Source organism: Oncorhynchus keta, chromosome 17 (assembly GCF_023373465.1).
Source record: "Oncorhynchus keta strain PuntledgeMale-10-30-2019 chromosome 17, Oket_V2, whole genome shotgun sequence".
In the NCBI taxonomy this organism is placed as follows: Eukaryota; Metazoa; Chordata; class Actinopteri; order Salmoniformes; family Salmonidae; genus Oncorhynchus; species Oncorhynchus keta.
In genome coordinates, this window is record NC_068437.1 from 39657033 (window position 1) to 39674294 (window position 17262).

The following is a 17262-nucleotide window of genomic DNA, read 5'->3' on the forward strand; positions in this document are numbered from 1 at the left end:
TGTAGTGGTAGCTGCCACCTAGTATTAGGTTGTAGTGGTAGGTGCCATCTAATATTAGGTTTTACTAGTAGGTGCCACCTAGTATTTGGTTGTAGTAGTAGGTGCCACCTAGTATTAGGTTGTAGTGGTAGCTGCCACCTAGTATTAGGTTGTAGTAGTAGGTGCCACCTACTATTAGGTTGTAGTGGTAGGTGCCATCTAATATTAGGTTTTACTAGTAGGTGCCACCTAGTATTTGGTTGTAGTAGTAGGTGCCACCTAGTATTAGGTTGTAGTGGTAGCTGCCACCTAGTATTAGGTTGTAGTGGTATGTGCCACCTAGTAGGTTGTAGTAGTAGGTGCCACCTAGTATTAGGTTGTAGTGGTAGCTGCCACCTAGTATTAGGTTGTAGTGGTAGGTGCCACCTAGTATTAGGTTTACTAGTAGGTGCTACCTAATATTAGGTTGTAGTAGTAGGTACCACCTAGTATTAGGTTGTAGTAGTAGGTGCCACCTAGTATTAGGTTGTAGTGGTAGCTGCCACCTAGTATTAGGTTTTACTAGTAGGTGCCACCTAATATTAGGTTTACTAGTAGGTACCACCTAGTATTAGGTTGTAGTAGTAGGTGCCACCTAGTATTAGGTTGTAGTGGTAGCTGCCACCTAGTATTAGGTTTACTAGTAGGTGCTACCTAATATTAGGTTTTACTAGTAGGTACCACCTAGTATTAGGTTGTAGTGGTAGCTGCCACCTAGTATTAGGTTTACTAGTAGGTGCCACCTAATATTAGGTTGTAGTAGTAGCTGCCACCTAGTATTAGGTTTGTGTAGTAGGTGTCACCTAGTATTAGGTTGTAGTGGTAGGTGCCATCTAGTATTAGGTTGTAGTAGTAGCTGCCACCTAGTATTAGGTTGTTGTAGTAGGTGCCACCTAGTATTAGGTTGTAGTGGAAGGTGCCACCTAATATTAGGTTGTAGTAGTAGCTGCCACCTAGTATTAGGTTGTAGTAGTAGGTTCCACCTAGTATTAGGTTGTAGTGGTAGCTGCCACCTAGTATTAGGTTGTAGTGGTAGGTGCCATCTAATATTAGGTTGTAGTAGTAGCTGCCACCTAGTATTAGGTTGTTGTAGTAGGTACCACCTAGTATTAGGTTGTAGTAGTAGCTGCCACCTAGTATTAGGTTGTAGTAGTAGGTACCACCTTGTATTAGGCTGTAGTAGTAGGTGCCACCTAGTATTATGTTGTAGTGGTAGGTGCCACCTAGTATTAGGTTGTAGCGGTGGGTGCCACCTCGTATTAGGTTGTAGTAGTAGGTGCCATCTAATATTAGGTTGTAGTAGTAGCTGCCACCTAGTATTAGGTTGTTGTAGTAGGTACCACCTAGTATTAGGTTGTAGTAGTAGCTGCCACCTAGTATTAGGTTGTAGTAGTAGGTACCACCTTGTATTAGGCTGTAGTAGTAGGTGCCACCTAGTATTATGTTGTAGTGGTAGGTGCCACCTAGTATTATGTTGTAGCGGTGGGTGCCACCTCGTATTAGGCTGTAGTAGTAGGTGCCATCTAATATTAGGTTGTAGTAGTAGGTGCCACCTAGTATTATGTTGGCGGTGGGTGCCACCTCGTATTAGGTTGTAGTAGTAGGTGCCACCTAGTATTAGGTTGTAGTGGTAGGTGTCACCTAGTATTAGGTTGTAGTAGTAGGTGCCACCTACTATTAGGTTGTAGTAGTAGGTGCCACCTAGTATTAGGTTGTAGTAGTAGGTGCCATCTAATATTAGGTTTTACTAGTAGGTGCCACCTAGTATTAGGTTTTACTAGTAGGTGCCACCTAGTGAGTATTAGCTTGTAATAGTAGGTGCCACCTAGTATTAGGTTGTAGTGGAAGATGACATGTAATATTAGGTTGTAGTAGTCGCTGCCACCTAGTATTAGGTTGTTGTAGTAGGTGCCACCTAGTATTAGGTTGTAGTGGTAGGTGCCAACTAATATTAGGTTGTAGTAGTAGCTTCCACCTGGTATTAGGTTGTTGTAGTAGGTGCCATCTCGTATTAGGTTGTAGTTGTAGGTGCCATCTAATATTAGGTTGTAGTAGTAGCTGCCACCTAGTATTAGGTTGTTGTAGTAGGTGCCACCTTGTATTAGGTTGTTGTAGTAGGTGCCACCTCGTATTAGGTTGTAGTAGTAGGTGCCACCTAGTATTAGGTTGTAGTGGTAGGTGTCACCTAGTATTAGGTTGTGGTAGTAGGTACCACCTAGTATTAGGTTGTAGTAGTAGGTGCCACCTAGTATTAGGTTGTAGTAGTAGGTGCCACCTAGTATTAGGTTGTAGTGGTAGGTGCCACCTACTATTAGGTTGTAGTAGTAGGTTCCACCTAGTATTAGGTTGTAGTGGTAGGTGTCACCTAGTATTAGGTTGTAGTAGTAGGTGCCACCTAGTATTAGGTTGTATTGGTAGCTGCCACCTAGTATTAGGTTGTAGTAGTAGGTGCCACCTAGTATTATGTTGTAGTGGTAGCTGCCACCTAGTATTAGGTTGTAGTGGTAGGTGCCATCTAATATTAGGTTTTACTAGTAGGTGCCACCTAGTATTTGGTTGTAGTAGTAGGTGCCACCTAGTATTAGGTTGTAGTGGTAGCTGCCACCTAGTATTAGGTTGTAGTAGTAGGTGCCACCTACTATTAGGTTGTAGTGGTAGGTGCCATCTAATATTAGGTTTTACTAGTAGGTGCCACCTAGTATTTGGTTGTAGTAGTAGGTGCCACCTAGTATTAGGTTGTAGTGGTAGCTGCCACCTAGTATTAGGTTGTAGTGGTATGTGCCACCTAGTATTAGGTTGTAGTAGTAGGTGCCACCTAGTATTAGGTTGTAGTGGTAGCTGCCACCTAGTATTAGGTTGTAGTGGTAGGTGCCACCTAGTATTAGGTTTTACTAGTAGGTGCTACCTAATATTAGGTTGTAGTAGTAGGTACCACCTAGTATTAGGTTGTAGTAGTAGGTGCCACCTAGTATTAGGTTGTAGTGGTAGCTGCGACCTAGTATTAGGTTTTACTAGTAGGTGCTACCTAATATTAGGTTTTACTAGTAGGTACCACCTAGTATTAGGTTGTAGTAGTAGGTGCCACCTAGTATTAGGTTGTAGTGGTAGCTGCCACCTAGTATTAGGTTTTACTAGTAGGTGCTACCTAATATTAGGTTTTACTAGTAGGTACCACCTAGTATTAGGTTGTAGTGGTAGCTGCCACCTAGTATTAGGTTTTACTAGTAGGTGCTACCTAATATTAGGTTGTAGTAGTAGCTGCCACCTAGTATTAGGTTTGTGTAGTAGGTGCCACCTAGTATTAGGTTGTAGTGGTAGGTGCCATCTAATATTAGGTTGTAGTAGTAGCTGCCACCTAGTATTAGGTTGTTGTAGTAGGTGCCACCTAGTATTAGGTTGTAGTGGAAGGTGCCAACTAATATTAGGTTGTAGTAGTAGCTGCCACCTAGTATTAGGTTGTAGTAGTAGGTTCCACCTAGTATTAGGTTGTAGTGGTAGCTGCCACCTAGTATTAGGTTGTAGTGGTAGGTGCCATCTAATATTAGGTTGTAGTAGTAGCTGCCACCTAGTATTAGGTTGTTGTAGTAGGTACCACCTAGTATTAGGTTGTAGTAGTAGCTGCCACCTAGTATTAGGTTGTAGTAGTAGGTACCACCTTGTATTAGGCTGTAGTAGTAGGTGCCACCTAGTATTATGTTGTAGTGGTAGGTGCCACCTAGTATTATGTTGTAGCGGTGGGTGCCACCTCGTATTAGGTTGTAGTAGTAGGTGCCATCTAATATTAGGTTGTAGTAGTAGCTGCCACCTAGTATTAGGTTGTTGTAGTAGGTACCACCTAGTATTAGGTTGTAGTAGTAGCTGCCACCTAGTATTAGGTTGTAGTAGTAGGTACCACCTTGTATTAGGCTGTAGTAGTAGGTGCCACCTAGTATTATGTTGTAGTGGTAGGTGCCACCTAGTATTATGTTGTAGCGGTGGGTGCCACCTCGTATTAGGCTGTAGTAGTAGGTGCCATCTAATATTAGGTTGTAGTAGTAGGTGCCACCTAGTATTATGTTGTAGCGGTGGGTGCCACCTCGTATTAGGTTGTAGTAGTAGGTGCCACCTAGTATTAGGTTGTAGTGGTAGGTGCCACCTAGTATTAGGTTGTTGTAGTCGGTGCCACCTAGTATTAGGTTGTTGTAGTCGGTGCCACCTAGTATTAGGTTGTAGTAGTAGCTGCCACCTAGTATTAGGTTGTAGTAGTAGGTACCACCTTGTATTAGGCTGTAGTAGTAGGTGCCACCTAGTATTAGGTTGTAGTGGTAGGTGCCATCTAATATTAGGTTGTAGTGGTAGGTGCCACCTAGTATTATGTTGTAGCGGTGGGTGCCACCTCGTATTAGGTTGTAGTAGTAGGTGCCACCTAGTATTAGGTTGTAGTAGTAGGTGCCACATAGTATTAGGTTGTAGTAGTAGGTGCCACCTAGTATTAGGTTGTAGTAGTAGGTGCCACATAGTATTAGGTTGTAGTAGTAGGTGCCACCTAGTATTAGGTTGTAGTGGTAGGTGCCATCTAATATTAGGTTGTAGTGGTAGGTGCCACCTAGTATTATGTTGTAGTGGTAGCTGCCACCTCGTATTAGGTTGTAGTGGTAGGTGCCACCTAGTATTAGGTTGTAGTGGTAGCTGCCACCTCGTATTAGGTTGTAGCGGTAGGTGCCACCTAGTATTAGGTTGTAGTAGTAGGTGCCACATAGTATTAGGTTGTAGTAGTAGGTGCCACCTAGTATTAGGTTGTAGTAGTAGGTGCCACATAGTATTAGGTTGTATTAGTATGTGCCACCTCATCCCCCTCTCATCTCTCTCCCGTCAGGAACGTGTCTGCGTACGAGGTGTCCTCCTCCCAGGCAGTACAATCACCACAGCGCTCCAAGCGGCTGAAGGAGAACACCCCTCCACGTTGTGCTGTGCTTCAGAACAACGGCCATTCCTCCAGCTCCAGCTGCGGACCCCCCCTGGGCTGTGGAGGGTGGGGACGGGGCGAGGCAGAGCAGGCCTCTAGCACCACCAGGGATCACCATCAGCACCACAAGGGGCAGCGTCAGACCATCATCATCCCTGATACGCCCAGCCCTGCCGTCAGCATCATCACCATCAGCAGTGACACGGACGAGGAGGATGATCACAAGAATAGCAACACCAACCATACTAGGTACAGGTCAGTCATTTTGGGCCAGACATGACACGCAGGCAGGGATCTGGGAGCCAGGGTTAAATACATGACAGATGGCCATGTTTAGTGCATATTTTGTTTCATTACTGAAAGAGTGGACGTGATTGGCATAAGGGAATTTTTTTGTGGATTGATCTGAATTCACAATTTATTATGGATTCGACATCAACATTGGTCAGAAGGTTAGTAGGCTGACCATTACTATATGTACCATTACTAAAAAGTGATCCTCCTCCTCGCAGCTCATTCAGGCAGAGGAAGAACGTCATCAGCTGTGTCACAGTACACGACTCCCCCGACTCTGACTCATCCAGTAACAACAGTCCCTATGCAGTAGAGTCCAGGCAGCCCAACAACAACGGCTACCATGACTCCAAGACCACCCTGCTGGACAACTACAGCAACGGAAACAACCTTCGCTCCATCATCATCCCCCCTCTGAAGAGCCAGTCCAGCGAGGTGCTGAGCGAGTGTGAGCGCCTGATGCCAGGTACCTACGCAGATATCTACACAGGTACCTACAGATACCCACACAACCACACAGACAGTGAGGGATGGTTGACAGTCTTTCTTCTAGAGTATAGGAAATACTATTATTGTTGTTTTAATTTTTTTTTTACAAATGTATCCATTATTATCGTTGTTGGTACTACAAATGAACCTTCGCTAAGCCCTGCCCCATTGGTTACTGTTGCTAACTCGGTTCCACGTTTTTTTTTCTTTGTTTTTATACTGTACTCATGTGTTATTTTCTTGACCTGGATTGACCTTTTGACCTTGTTCCCTTTATTCTGCAGATGCAATGAATCATCAGAATTCGGCATACAAGTTCAAAACTTCCAACGGTGCGGGCATGGTGTCTGGCAACAACCACCTGTCAGGGGGCGTGGCTTACCGACAGCAGCGCTCTGGGCCAAACCCCTTCCAGCAGCAGCAGCCTCTCAATCTCAGCCAGGTATGGAGAGAGAGCCAAGTAAGGAACCATCCAAATTATTTATATCATTATCAATCAATCAATCACATTTTTACATCAGTAGATGTCACAAATTGCTGTACAGAAACCCAGCCTAAAACCCCAAACCGCAAGCCATGCAGATGTAGAAGCACAGTGGCTAGGAAAAACTGACTAGAAAGGCAGGAACCTAGGAAGAAACCTAGAGAGGAACCAGGCTCTGATGGGTGGCCAGTCCTTATCTGGCTGTGCCATGTGGAGATTGTAAGAGTAAATGGCCATTAAGGTCAGATTGTTCTTCAAGATGTTCAAAGGTTCATACATGACCAGCAGGGTCAAATAATAATTGCAGTGTTTGTTGAGGGTGCAACAGGTCAGTACTTCAGGAGTAAATGTCAGTTGCCTTTCCATAGCCGAGCATTCAGAGATCGAGATATTAAGTGCGGTAGAGAGAGAGTCAAAAACAGCAGGTCCGGTACAAGGTCGCACGTCCGTTGAACACGTCAGGGTTCCATAGCCACAGGCAGAACAGTTGAAACTGGAGCAGTGGAATGACTAGGTGGACTGGGGACAGCCAGGAGTAATCAGGCCAGGTAGTCCTAAGGCATGGTCCTAGGGATCAGGTCCTCCAGGATGGGAGGGAGAGAGAGAGAATTAGAGGGAGCATACTTAAATTCACACTGGATACCAAATAAGACAGGAGAATTACACCAGATATAGCAGACTGACCCTAGCCCCCCAGCACATAGACTATTGCAGCATAGATTAACTGTGTGGAAAGTGAGATTGTCATTTGGATTGCACTGACTCCATCCTCGTATCTCTTCTCGCTCCTATCCAGGCCCAGCATCACATGGTAACTGAGCGGAACGGAGGCCACCGGCACCAGCAGGCTTACATCACCCCAACCATCGCAGCCCAGGCCCCCTACTCCTTCCAGCACCACAACAGCCCCTCTCACACTGCCAACGTCCACACCCACCTGTCTGCTACCCACCTGGCTGCCACCCACCTACCCGGCCAGCCCCACCTCTACACCTACACTGCCACGCCCGCAGCACTGGGCTCCACGGGCACTGTGGCCCACCTGGTGGCAACCCCGGGCTCTGCCCGTCACACGGTCCAGCACACCACATACCACACACCGGGCATTGTTCACCAGGTACCCGTCAGCATGGGGCACCACGTGCTGCCCTCACCCACCCTGCACCACAGCCAGTACCAGGCTCAGTTTGCTCACCAGACGTACATCAGCGCCTCGCCTGCCTCCACTGTCTACACTGGATACCCACTGAGCCCCACCAAGGTGAACCAGTACCCTTACCTCTAGAGCCAAGCCAACACACTGGAGACCCAGACCCCCAGATCCAGATCCCAGCAATGCTGCTGCTGCTCACTCCATGTCCTCCCTCCCCATCCCCACAGACAGAGAGATAGAGAGAGAGACATGCAATCTTCATAAAACTGTCACGTTTACTTGAAGACATAATGACAGAGAGGAAAAAGGTAAATAAATAGACAGAAAGGAGAGGTGGAATTTCTATTATTACTTTTCTTTTCCCAAAAAAATCTCCAAAAGGGCCAGTTTTGCTTTGTTTTCTCTCTTGGTTATATTTCTACTTTCAAATGAGAGTAATTTCTCATTATTTTACAGCAAGGTCTTCATAACGGGCCTTTGAGAGAGGTGGAGGCTTTTTGTTCTCCTAAAACAGCTTTTTGTTTGTTTTTGTTTTCCCGTCTTGAATTGGAAAGGGACTGTTTTAACAAGGGGTCCCTCTCTGAATGTTGGAATTCCCATCATAAGAATTCCCAAGAATTCCCGTGAGGATTTGGGAATGAAGGTGAAATACGGAAACCTGCTGCTCTTCAAAGAATACAACAAATAATGATGGCCTTGAACTGTCTTAAACATTTCCAAATCATTCAATGTGTGGGGGAGAGAGAACGAAGCATCCCTCCACATCCCACACCCATCCTTCTCCAACAGACAACTGGAGTCAGGAGTCTTCTGGAAATATAATCAACAAAAGACACAAAAAAAGAAGGTATTTTCCCTTTGTTTTTTAGTTCTCACCTTTTTGAGGAGACTTATGTTTTAGCTATAGGAGTTGTAGCTGAGCCCTGTTTTTAGAATGTAGCAGTCTGCACCCAGATTATTTTATCAACAACTTTTTCTGATACCAATAGAATTGATTTGTTACTCTTCTTCATTGTGATTGCACAAAGTGGTTATAATAACATAGGCATGTACAACGTGATTGTCTGTGTGTGCGTGTGCTACTGTCAGCCATGTGTGTGTAGTCCACCTCTTGCACCTTTGTGCTATAATACTTGGAATCCTCCGTAGTCTTAGGTTTGACCATTGTTCCCTCGTAGTGCCTTACAGATATAACCACACAGTTTACGTCGCTGGAACCTTGAGAACCAACAGACTAGCTGGAACTGGTTCCTTTCTTTGACGTCTTATTGTCGGGGCAGATTTGATTTCTCTTCCAGGTGTAGGCTTAGCCCCTAGCTCTGTGTCCTATCCTTATGACAGTATACTACAGCCATAAGAGGTTAGAGTTCATATTTAACTGACCTTTGGCTTTTTTGTAAAATGTACATGAGTTTAACTTGCCTGGGGTACTGAACCAAAGTCGTTAGATCAATCCTCTTTACATTGTTTGCTGGATATACATTTTAATTTGTGTACAATAGAACTGTAAGTCACCGTGGCGCACATACATACAATGGCTTTAGTTTGAGATGTGTTACTTTTATATCACACAAGGGAGTCGGTGCCCAGGAATAATAGAACAGAGAAGTATCAGCACAAGGATCCAATTAGGGGTAATGGAAAAAGCAAAAATACAAGAAAGTGACTGTCAAAAACATTTATGTGGTGAGTTCATTTGACACATCAATAGTCCAGAGTTTGAGAAAAAATAGGAATCTGAGGTTAAACGCTAAGCCAGTAGAAAGGACTGATGGGAAGTGGTGGTTGCTATGGCGGCAATTTTCAGAAGGCCACCGAGAGAGAGCCTGGTTGTTTGCAGTAGGGAAGCAGAGTATTGAGGACTGTTGAGAGGGGTTGCTCGGTAGGAGTAAGACCTGGGTTCAGATACTATTTGAAATCTTTTAAATAATTCTAACGTTTGCTTTAGAATGTCTGCAGTGCCAGATGGGCGGCGTTTGCAGTTTTTCAACTATTGCATTGTGCCAGGCAAACTCAATCAAGCCCAGCTAAAGTATTTGAAATTATTTTAAATAGTATTTCAACCCAGGTCTGGCAGGAGTGAGTGAGTGAGTGAGTGAGTGAGTGAGTGAGTGAGTGAGTGAGTGAGTGAGTGAGTGAGTGAGTGAGTGAGTGAGTGAGTGAGTGAGTGAGTGAGTGAGGGACTAGTAGAAAGCATTGGGTTGGTCTGGGTAGGAACTGAGGATGGCAGAGTGGTAGTGTGGCATTCCTCATGTAAATGGGACTAAAAGAATAGCATGTTGGCATGGAGCAGGTTGGTAGTAACAGTGACGGTGGGCAGGAGTTACAGGAGCACTGCAGGAATGCACACCCAACTCTGATACAAGTTGTTGTATTATTGTAGTGGTTTTGTATAGATACATGGAAGTTACTTAGTCATTTCTGCCCTGAGGGTTGTGTAGCACCTCTCCACATAGAGAGAGACGTGAACGGAACAGAAATGCTGCTGCGTACACCTGGAAGGGCTTACTATGAAATGCTCTTCATTTGTTGACACTGTATCCATTTTGTCTTCGGAATCATGTGTTCACAGATAGCATACCACCAGAAAGGGATACCTAATAGTAAGAGAACTGATTGGGCTATTGCTTCTATGTGTTTGCTGCTGAATTTAATATCAGTTGTATTTCTCGTAGCCAATGATATATGATTACTATGTTTGTTGTAGTGTCCTCATGAAGTAGGCACATCATAAATACTTGTGGTTTTAATGAGAGCCTTCCCCCTTATCCCTTCATGTCATGCCATAGTACTTGCATTTTAAGTGATTATTTTATTTCTACGTTATTATTGAACTTTTTAAATGTATGTAGGTACAGTATAAACTGTATTGTGTTATTTTACAGATTGTTGCAATAATTCTTGTGGATGTTTTTAAGTTGATTTGTAACTGGGAGTTGTACAGTGCTGTACAGTGATGTTATGTATTCATAAGGAGGGGTGTATACCTGTGTAAAGTGTTCAGGCACCGTTGACAATAATAAAGTTATAAAGTTGACAATAATCCATTTGGGCCCTTATGGGTAGGTAGCTTAGACTTGAGTGTGTCAGACCAAGTTTTGCTCCCTAAACTAAACCTAAAACAACAACATTTTGGTACTTCACCAATAGGCCACCACACTCCCTCCAGCTGGCTCCACCATGCAAGCTTTGGGTTCCAGGCAGTCAAAGATGTGATGCGTAGCATGTATAGGTTGCTGGTTACATCATTTTCTTTCTGTTCTGTGGTGTATCTTTGTTGGTACTTTTTTTGTTGATTTCCATGAGGCCTGTGGGCCTAAGAACACAGATATGGGAGATGCTTTTCCACATGAGTGCTTGGCCCCTCCATAAAGAGGCAGACTACTGAAACATTCCACCATAGGGAAAATCTGGCATCCATACTGCACACCCTACAGTCTCCATAGCTCTCTGATCTGATGACTTGTCATTTTTGGACCTTTCTTTCTTCCCACCAAAGAAATTCAACATGTTGACGATGTACAGTACAAACACAAATAATCCCCATGTGGTCTGGCAATAACTTGTGGTCCAAACAAGTACCTTTACAGCACGTTGAGTGTGCTTTGAGGGCTATTGATGGGTTTTAAGCAAATGTTAGTGTGTGAGGTGTACAGATACTACAGTAGAACGCCAGTATGGGCACAACACACACATACATGAATGATTCAAGTTGCCATAATATCTTAAGCTATTTGACTGCCAATTGCAGTCCACCATTCTCAAACATCTATGATTTGAAGAAAATATGTTTTAGATCTGTCACTCGTTACCCCCTAAATGTTCCATTACCCCCTAATGTTCGTTACCCCCTAATGTTCGTTACCCCCTAATGTTCGTTACCCCTAAATGTTCCAATGTTGAATCTCAAACTTCTCTCTGAATTGTTTTACATGTACGTGTTTTTTACGTTGTTAAAGTTATATTTTAGCTTTATTAATGTTGTAAGCAGATTAGTTTGTAAAAAACAAAAACATGTTTTAAGTTAGTGCGCCATGGAATGACCTATAGAGTGAAATAAAAAACAAAAAATACCTTTAAAATAATGGTCACTAGCACAAAATGAATATAATATGTGACCTGCTTCATCTGAAATGCTTATATATTTCTGCTTGAATGATCATTCGTTTAAGTAAAGATTTGAGTTCTACATTGGCGCTTGCACCGCCAGGGTTGTGGGTTAGATTCCCGGGGCCACGCATACGTAAACATGTATGACTGTAAGTTGCTTTGGATACAAGTGTCTGCTAAATGGCATATATTATTATTGCAAAAGAAATTGTTGCCGTGCAAGATGGAATAAGTCTGATTCCAGCTAAAACAACTTGACTCATAGAAAAATGAAAAATGTTTCATCCAATATTGGGTTTTCAAATATTATTTATTTGATTTTATTAAAACATTTTCAAGTATAATCTATATTTAGCAATATACGAGAAGCCCTTTTGACCCTACACTCAATTTTGTTTCAATGAACTTGCTATATTTGGAATGAAATAACATTTTAATGTGTAAAATATTTTAGCGTCGTACCACTTTGTTTGATGTGTTATGTGTTTTATGGAAAATATGATTCAGAATGTGAGCATCGACGTAGATCCTTACAATTACCAAAATGTGGTATTCTTGTGCTAATGAAGTTTGTTTACTTTGAACATCATCTCTCCCGTGCTACAGTAGCCATTTCAATGTTAGAATAATGCCTTCCAAATAACTAAACCATACCCTCAGAGCTTTAAGGTGTGGTTTCAATTAAAGAGAGCTGTGTAAAGCGGTCTTTTGGTGAAGCCTGGTATTTTTACAACTTTGTTGTTCTTGAAATACTTGTGCTACATAAGAAGTGTTCAGCTTCCAACTTTCCCAGAGTGTGATTGCGAGTGCTCTTTCTGGATCCTTGTATGAAATATTGTGAAACATTCCTGAAGGAATGGCACACATTGCCAGTTAGTCTTCTCAGGTCAAACCCCTCTGAAGTGACTTGAATCATTTTAACACCTTACCAGAATAGAATAATCACACAACCTCTCTTCCCCTTCATGAGAGCTTTGCAAAGTACACTCTCCCAAAGAAGCAGGGAGGTAGGAAAAGTACTTATTATTATTTATTTTATATGCATCACTGAAACTCTGTAACCCAGTAATAACACATTTTAAAGCCCTTCTGTATGAGTATTGATGTGTCTGTGTTCGTATGTTTGTCAAGGGAATCACCCCCTGCATTAGGTTTTTTCTTTGGGGATTCAGGCCGCAGTGGTCAAGGGTTTGATGCCCCCATTAATGGAATACGTCAAGTGTTGTCATTTGGACAGTTTTTTAAAACATGTACTTAAGAACCAACATGTCATATTTTCTACCCTCTTGCTAAAGACATGCTAGAAGTCTCATTTTCCTATTATGCACACATTTTGAAACTATTTGGTTTAGAAAATGTATTGTTTAGCTATTTCTTGCCAGCTCAAACCGCAAATGAGCATTGTACTAATGTCCTTGAGCGGATGGGTTATTGCCTAATGAATTCCCATTGATAAATCCCAATAAAACCTTGTTTCTCCATAGATGACAGAGGGACAAGGGATGAGATATAACAGTAAACTGCTGTAACTGTCATACTGTACTGTAGTCATTCTGCAGTAATATTGATCCTGATTTTGGTTTTGTACTTGAACAACTGCATTCACAATGAAATGGGTTAAAAACAATGATATTTTTTGTACAAAGTATCAAAACCTAAGTTAGCATCAAACCCTGTCCTTGTTGTGTGTCCATTGCTGTATGTTTTTTCAATGGTGTTGAAATCTCATTGTTGTTCAGGCTATTATGTGCTGCAGTATTTCCTAGTATACTTCTTTGTTAATTGTCTCTCTCATTGACATTTATTGGGGATTTTTTTAAGTGTGTTTGTTGTCTCCTTAATATCTGTTGATATAGCTTTATATGTACCATATTCCTTAGAATAATATTATTGACTATGTTGTGAGAATGGATATTTTACTGGCTTTATAGAATGTTTAAAGAAATATAATAATGAGAATAAGAAGAATGATTAATTGAACTCCTAACAAGTTGAGTACTTGGCTACTAAGCGCTTGTGTTACCATTAAGATGTTGTGTGCTTCTCTTAATCATTTTCGTTGTAGAAAAATTGAGTGAATTTAAAATAGGCTTCAAAAAAACAAATGATAACATTGTACATTTACAGGAGGAATTTAATTGACAACTTGGTCATAGAAGAAAATACTTATTTTAATTGCCCTCTTTACTAACTGTAGGGTGAAGGGGCTGGCATTGTGGTGAACTATGTTCTAGCTTGTTATTCACTGTTACTTTTGATCATTTCTTCGGTCTCCGAGGTGAATCGAGTTATTCATGAGAATTTGTATGCTCACATATGCATATTGTATATGTGTAGAAATGTAATCACACTTTGTCTTGGATTTACATTAAACTGTTAAGTCACGGCACCAGTCTCCCGTCTCATACAATAGTCATTATTTGTATCTGCTGTGTTTGTGTTGGGGAGGGTTTGTGGTGGTGGTGTGTACACTTTATCAACATGGCAAATTGCTTGATGGTTTTTACAGACATAATGATGCACCTGACATAACCTGAAGGACACCTCACTGAAGGAGCTAGTTGATTCATGATGTTTCACTGCAACTCGAGTCAAATACATTTATTCTAAATGAAGGAATCACAAATTTCTCTCAAGTATTTAATTTGTTGATCTCTATATTTTGCTTTGACTAGTTCAGTGAGTGCAATCAACTTTACACTAGAAACCCTATAACCGCAGCCTAGAAAATATATAACTCCAGCTGTAGATTACTTTAGTAACACTGAGGTACAGTAGCCAGACTAAGCACAGTTCCAAATCCATCCGAGGTGTAAATGTTCTACTGACCATTTTATGCCACTAGATGGCGATAATCAACCATATTTTCTTGCTGTGAACCTTAAATCAGTTATTTACCTTAATTTTCATAGTTAAATACAAAGTGTTCACCAGTCTTTTCTCTATTTCATGACATCGTTTATTGTTTATAAGTGGCCTGGCTATTGCTTTTGCTAACACATATTTGAAGTAGGGAAAAACGTTTATTGTATACCTTCCCTGACAATGCTTTCAGGAAAATAAACGTTGAACATTTTCTGTATAATACAGTTAATCAATTACCATTCAGTCTGTCTGTCAGCCCATGTAATAGCTCAAGGGATTGGGTCTATCGCACGAACGGTGTTGCCGTGAAACCACAGAGATGGACAACCTAACGCCCTCCTGTTTGAAGGACTGCACTGCAGCCAATGATCGTAGGACTTTAGATAATAAATATCTAATCAGGGCTCGGGGAGGAGTTATTGCAATCCTCAGGACAAGTGGCCAGTGCGAGAGCGAAAGATGCCCAAAGAAAACGGAAAGGACAATGATATTAGGTAGCGAACTATTTCAAGTGGTATTTAGCTAGTCCGGTTCATTTGATTGTTTTTGTGGATATGAAAACGTCCAGACAAAGGGAAACAGAGAATGTGAAGCTCCGTTTTGGTAAGATGATGTGCTCTACTATTGTATGTGATTGGGACACTGCAAATGCATAGGATAGATGGGGCACAGGATTCCCGTTATCTCTGAACTCCGAGCGCAAGATAGCTAGCTAACTTTAAAACTTGTCTATGGTTTGTTTGTTGTTGTATGTTGACTTGAGCTTGTTTATGAAATATCAAAGTATTACCTGTTTTATTTAGTTATAATATGATATTCATGGAGAAAACGGGTTGGGAAGGAGGACAAGGAGACAGACAACTCATGACGAGTCAGTCAACCAGGCAGCAGAGCAGGCTAGCTAGCTAGTAGTGTCAGGATCATGTTTACACATTGAGCCCCTTTACGTACAGTAGTAGGCTCGCTACTAATAGGTAGCTAATGTAATTTTGGTGTATAAATCGCTAGCTAGTAAATAAGAATAACATTCGTGTTTACTAGTGTTGCCGCTCAGACACACCAGCATACGTTTTCACATTTGTTATGTTACATTGTAATTCTGTTTTTAGCACATGCGGTGAATTCCCCCACACTTAGCTAATAGCTAATCCCTGATTTGCGCTTGCATCACCTTTGCCTACTGGCATTTCAGAGCAGATAGGTGTCTTCATCATGAGTAGCACGTTTCACTCAATGCTCTACTGATTTGGAGAAAGGCAATGCATGTCCTCATATGGAAGCTTAACCCAGGAGAGAACAAAGGACAGCCAGGGTTGACCTAACTAGGCTGCCGGCATCCAGCCTACCCTGTTATGTCAGGGTCCTTATAATGGAGTGGTTTTCAGATAAACAGAAAGATTTTAGCCTAAAGTGTGTTGTGTCTTTTGTGTGTTCATCTTTTTTTGACTGCATGTTTTTCCCAAATGGTTTGCTTTATGTGCTAATATTGATAGACAGACAACTGTCGATGCTCTCACAATGCATGGAATATTTTTTGACATCATTGTTTTGGTTTGCACACAGCTTAATCAACCCCTCTTACCGAAAGCTGATATATGATATGGAAGAGGGGGTACATTGAGGGAGATCACACAAGCAATACCTGCATTCTCCAGCTCGCGGTATCTACTGGGATGCATCAGAAGTGGATCAAATGCCATGACTTCCATGCAATGGAGGGTTTACGCTTCTCTATGGGCTCATTGGGGATTTCCAAGACCGTTCTGCCCATTCAAGGCTTCGGTGCAGCGGTTCTAGGGCTGATGCTGTTGGTGACAATGATCACAGCAGGTTCACCTGCAGCAGGTAAGCAGACACCTCTCTCACAGACATGATCCACTAATTTGTTCAGTGCAGTATGCTGACATCAACTCTATACAGTCATTATGTAACAACCACGGATCAATAAGGGTTTTGAAGTTCATATGACGAAGACAAGTTAGTATTGACTAACAGGTAGCCCTTCTACTGTGTGTTATCACACACATAGCATGTTACTTTCCAGTCCTATGTAGTCTTAAAGCCAGCAAAATGACATTGCCACGAACAGCACCAGAGATATTGAGATGAGCGAGGTGCAACACTTCGCTCCCACAGTCACACACAGTATTTGCGCAAGTGCACTAGGACCAAAACCCTTTAACACTCGTAGTTGTTGTGGAAATGTACCTACTATGCTGTTTACTTCATACATCTACATCATATCGCTTAATTTACCTTTAATGTTTGATAACTTCCCTGACTCGTAACAGGTGGCAAATCAACAAGTGATGAAGGCTATGGAATGCTATTTAAAATGTCAGTGTAATAAACCTCTGTGTAATAGCCTTTATATATTTGGGCTCCCGAGTGGCGCAGCGGTCTAAGGCACTGCATTTCAGTGCAAGAGGTGTCATCACTACAGTACCTGGTTCAAATCCAGGCTGTATCACATCCGGCTGTGATTGGGAGTCCCATAGGGCGGCGCACAATTGGCCCATTGTCGTCCGGGTTTGGCCGAAGTAGGCCGTCAATATAAATAAGAATTTGTTCTTAACTGACTTGCCTAGTTAAATAAATAAATAACAACATTTGCCATATTGACAACAGCCTACTGGTCGCGTACACATATATTGCAGGTGCTGTGAAATACTTGTGTTTCTCGCTCCAACAGTGCAGAAATACCAAACAATCCACAAACCCCAAAAATTCAAATAAAGAAATGAATAAATATCAGAATGACCAATGTCAGTTTCCAGAATATGAATATATAGTGCCGTTGGAAAGTATTCAGATACCTTGACTATTTCCACGTTTTGTGATGTTACAGCCTTATTCTAACATTGGTTAAACAACAACAAATCCTCATCAATCTACACACAATAC

The 17262-nt window shown here is 42.1% G+C and overlaps 2 protein-coding genes across 13 annotated transcripts in view; both read left to right on the plus strand.

Annotated features, from left to right (window-relative positions):
• Positions 1 to 13888, plus strand: part of LOC118372027 (homeodomain-interacting protein kinase 2-like) — a 130116-nt gene extending 116228 nt beyond the window's left edge. For 3 of the 8 annotated variants that reach the window (XM_052466015.1, XM_052466016.1, XM_052466018.1), the window contains exons 12-15: positions 4874 to 5218; positions 5476 to 5747; positions 6031 to 6206; positions 7027 to 13888. In XM_052466015.1, the coding sequence (XP_052321975.1) occupies positions 4874 to 5218; positions 5476 to 5747; positions 6031 to 6206; positions 7027 to 7515 (1282 nt within the window). In that variant the 3' untranslated portion in view covers positions 7516 to 13888. The remainder of the gene's footprint in view (positions 1 to 4873; positions 5219 to 5475; positions 5748 to 6030; positions 6207 to 7026) is intronic. The other 5 variants (XM_052466021.1, XM_052466022.1, XM_052466019.1 and 2 more) reach the window with 4 other exon arrangements.
• Positions 13889 to 14792: 904 nt separating this feature from the next.
• LOC118372022 (UPF0606 protein KIAA1549-like) overlaps positions 14793 to 17262 on the plus strand; it is a 79133-nt gene continuing 76663 nt past the window's right edge. For all 5 annotated transcript variants that reach the window (XM_052466023.1, XM_052466025.1, XM_052466024.1 and 2 more), the window contains exons 1-2: positions 14793 to 14961; positions 15922 to 16203. In XM_052466023.1, coding sequence (XP_052321983.1) covers positions 15954 to 16203 — 250 coding nt within the window. In that variant the 5' untranslated portion in view covers positions 14793 to 14961; positions 15922 to 15953. The remainder of the gene's footprint in view (positions 14962 to 15921; positions 16204 to 17262) is intronic.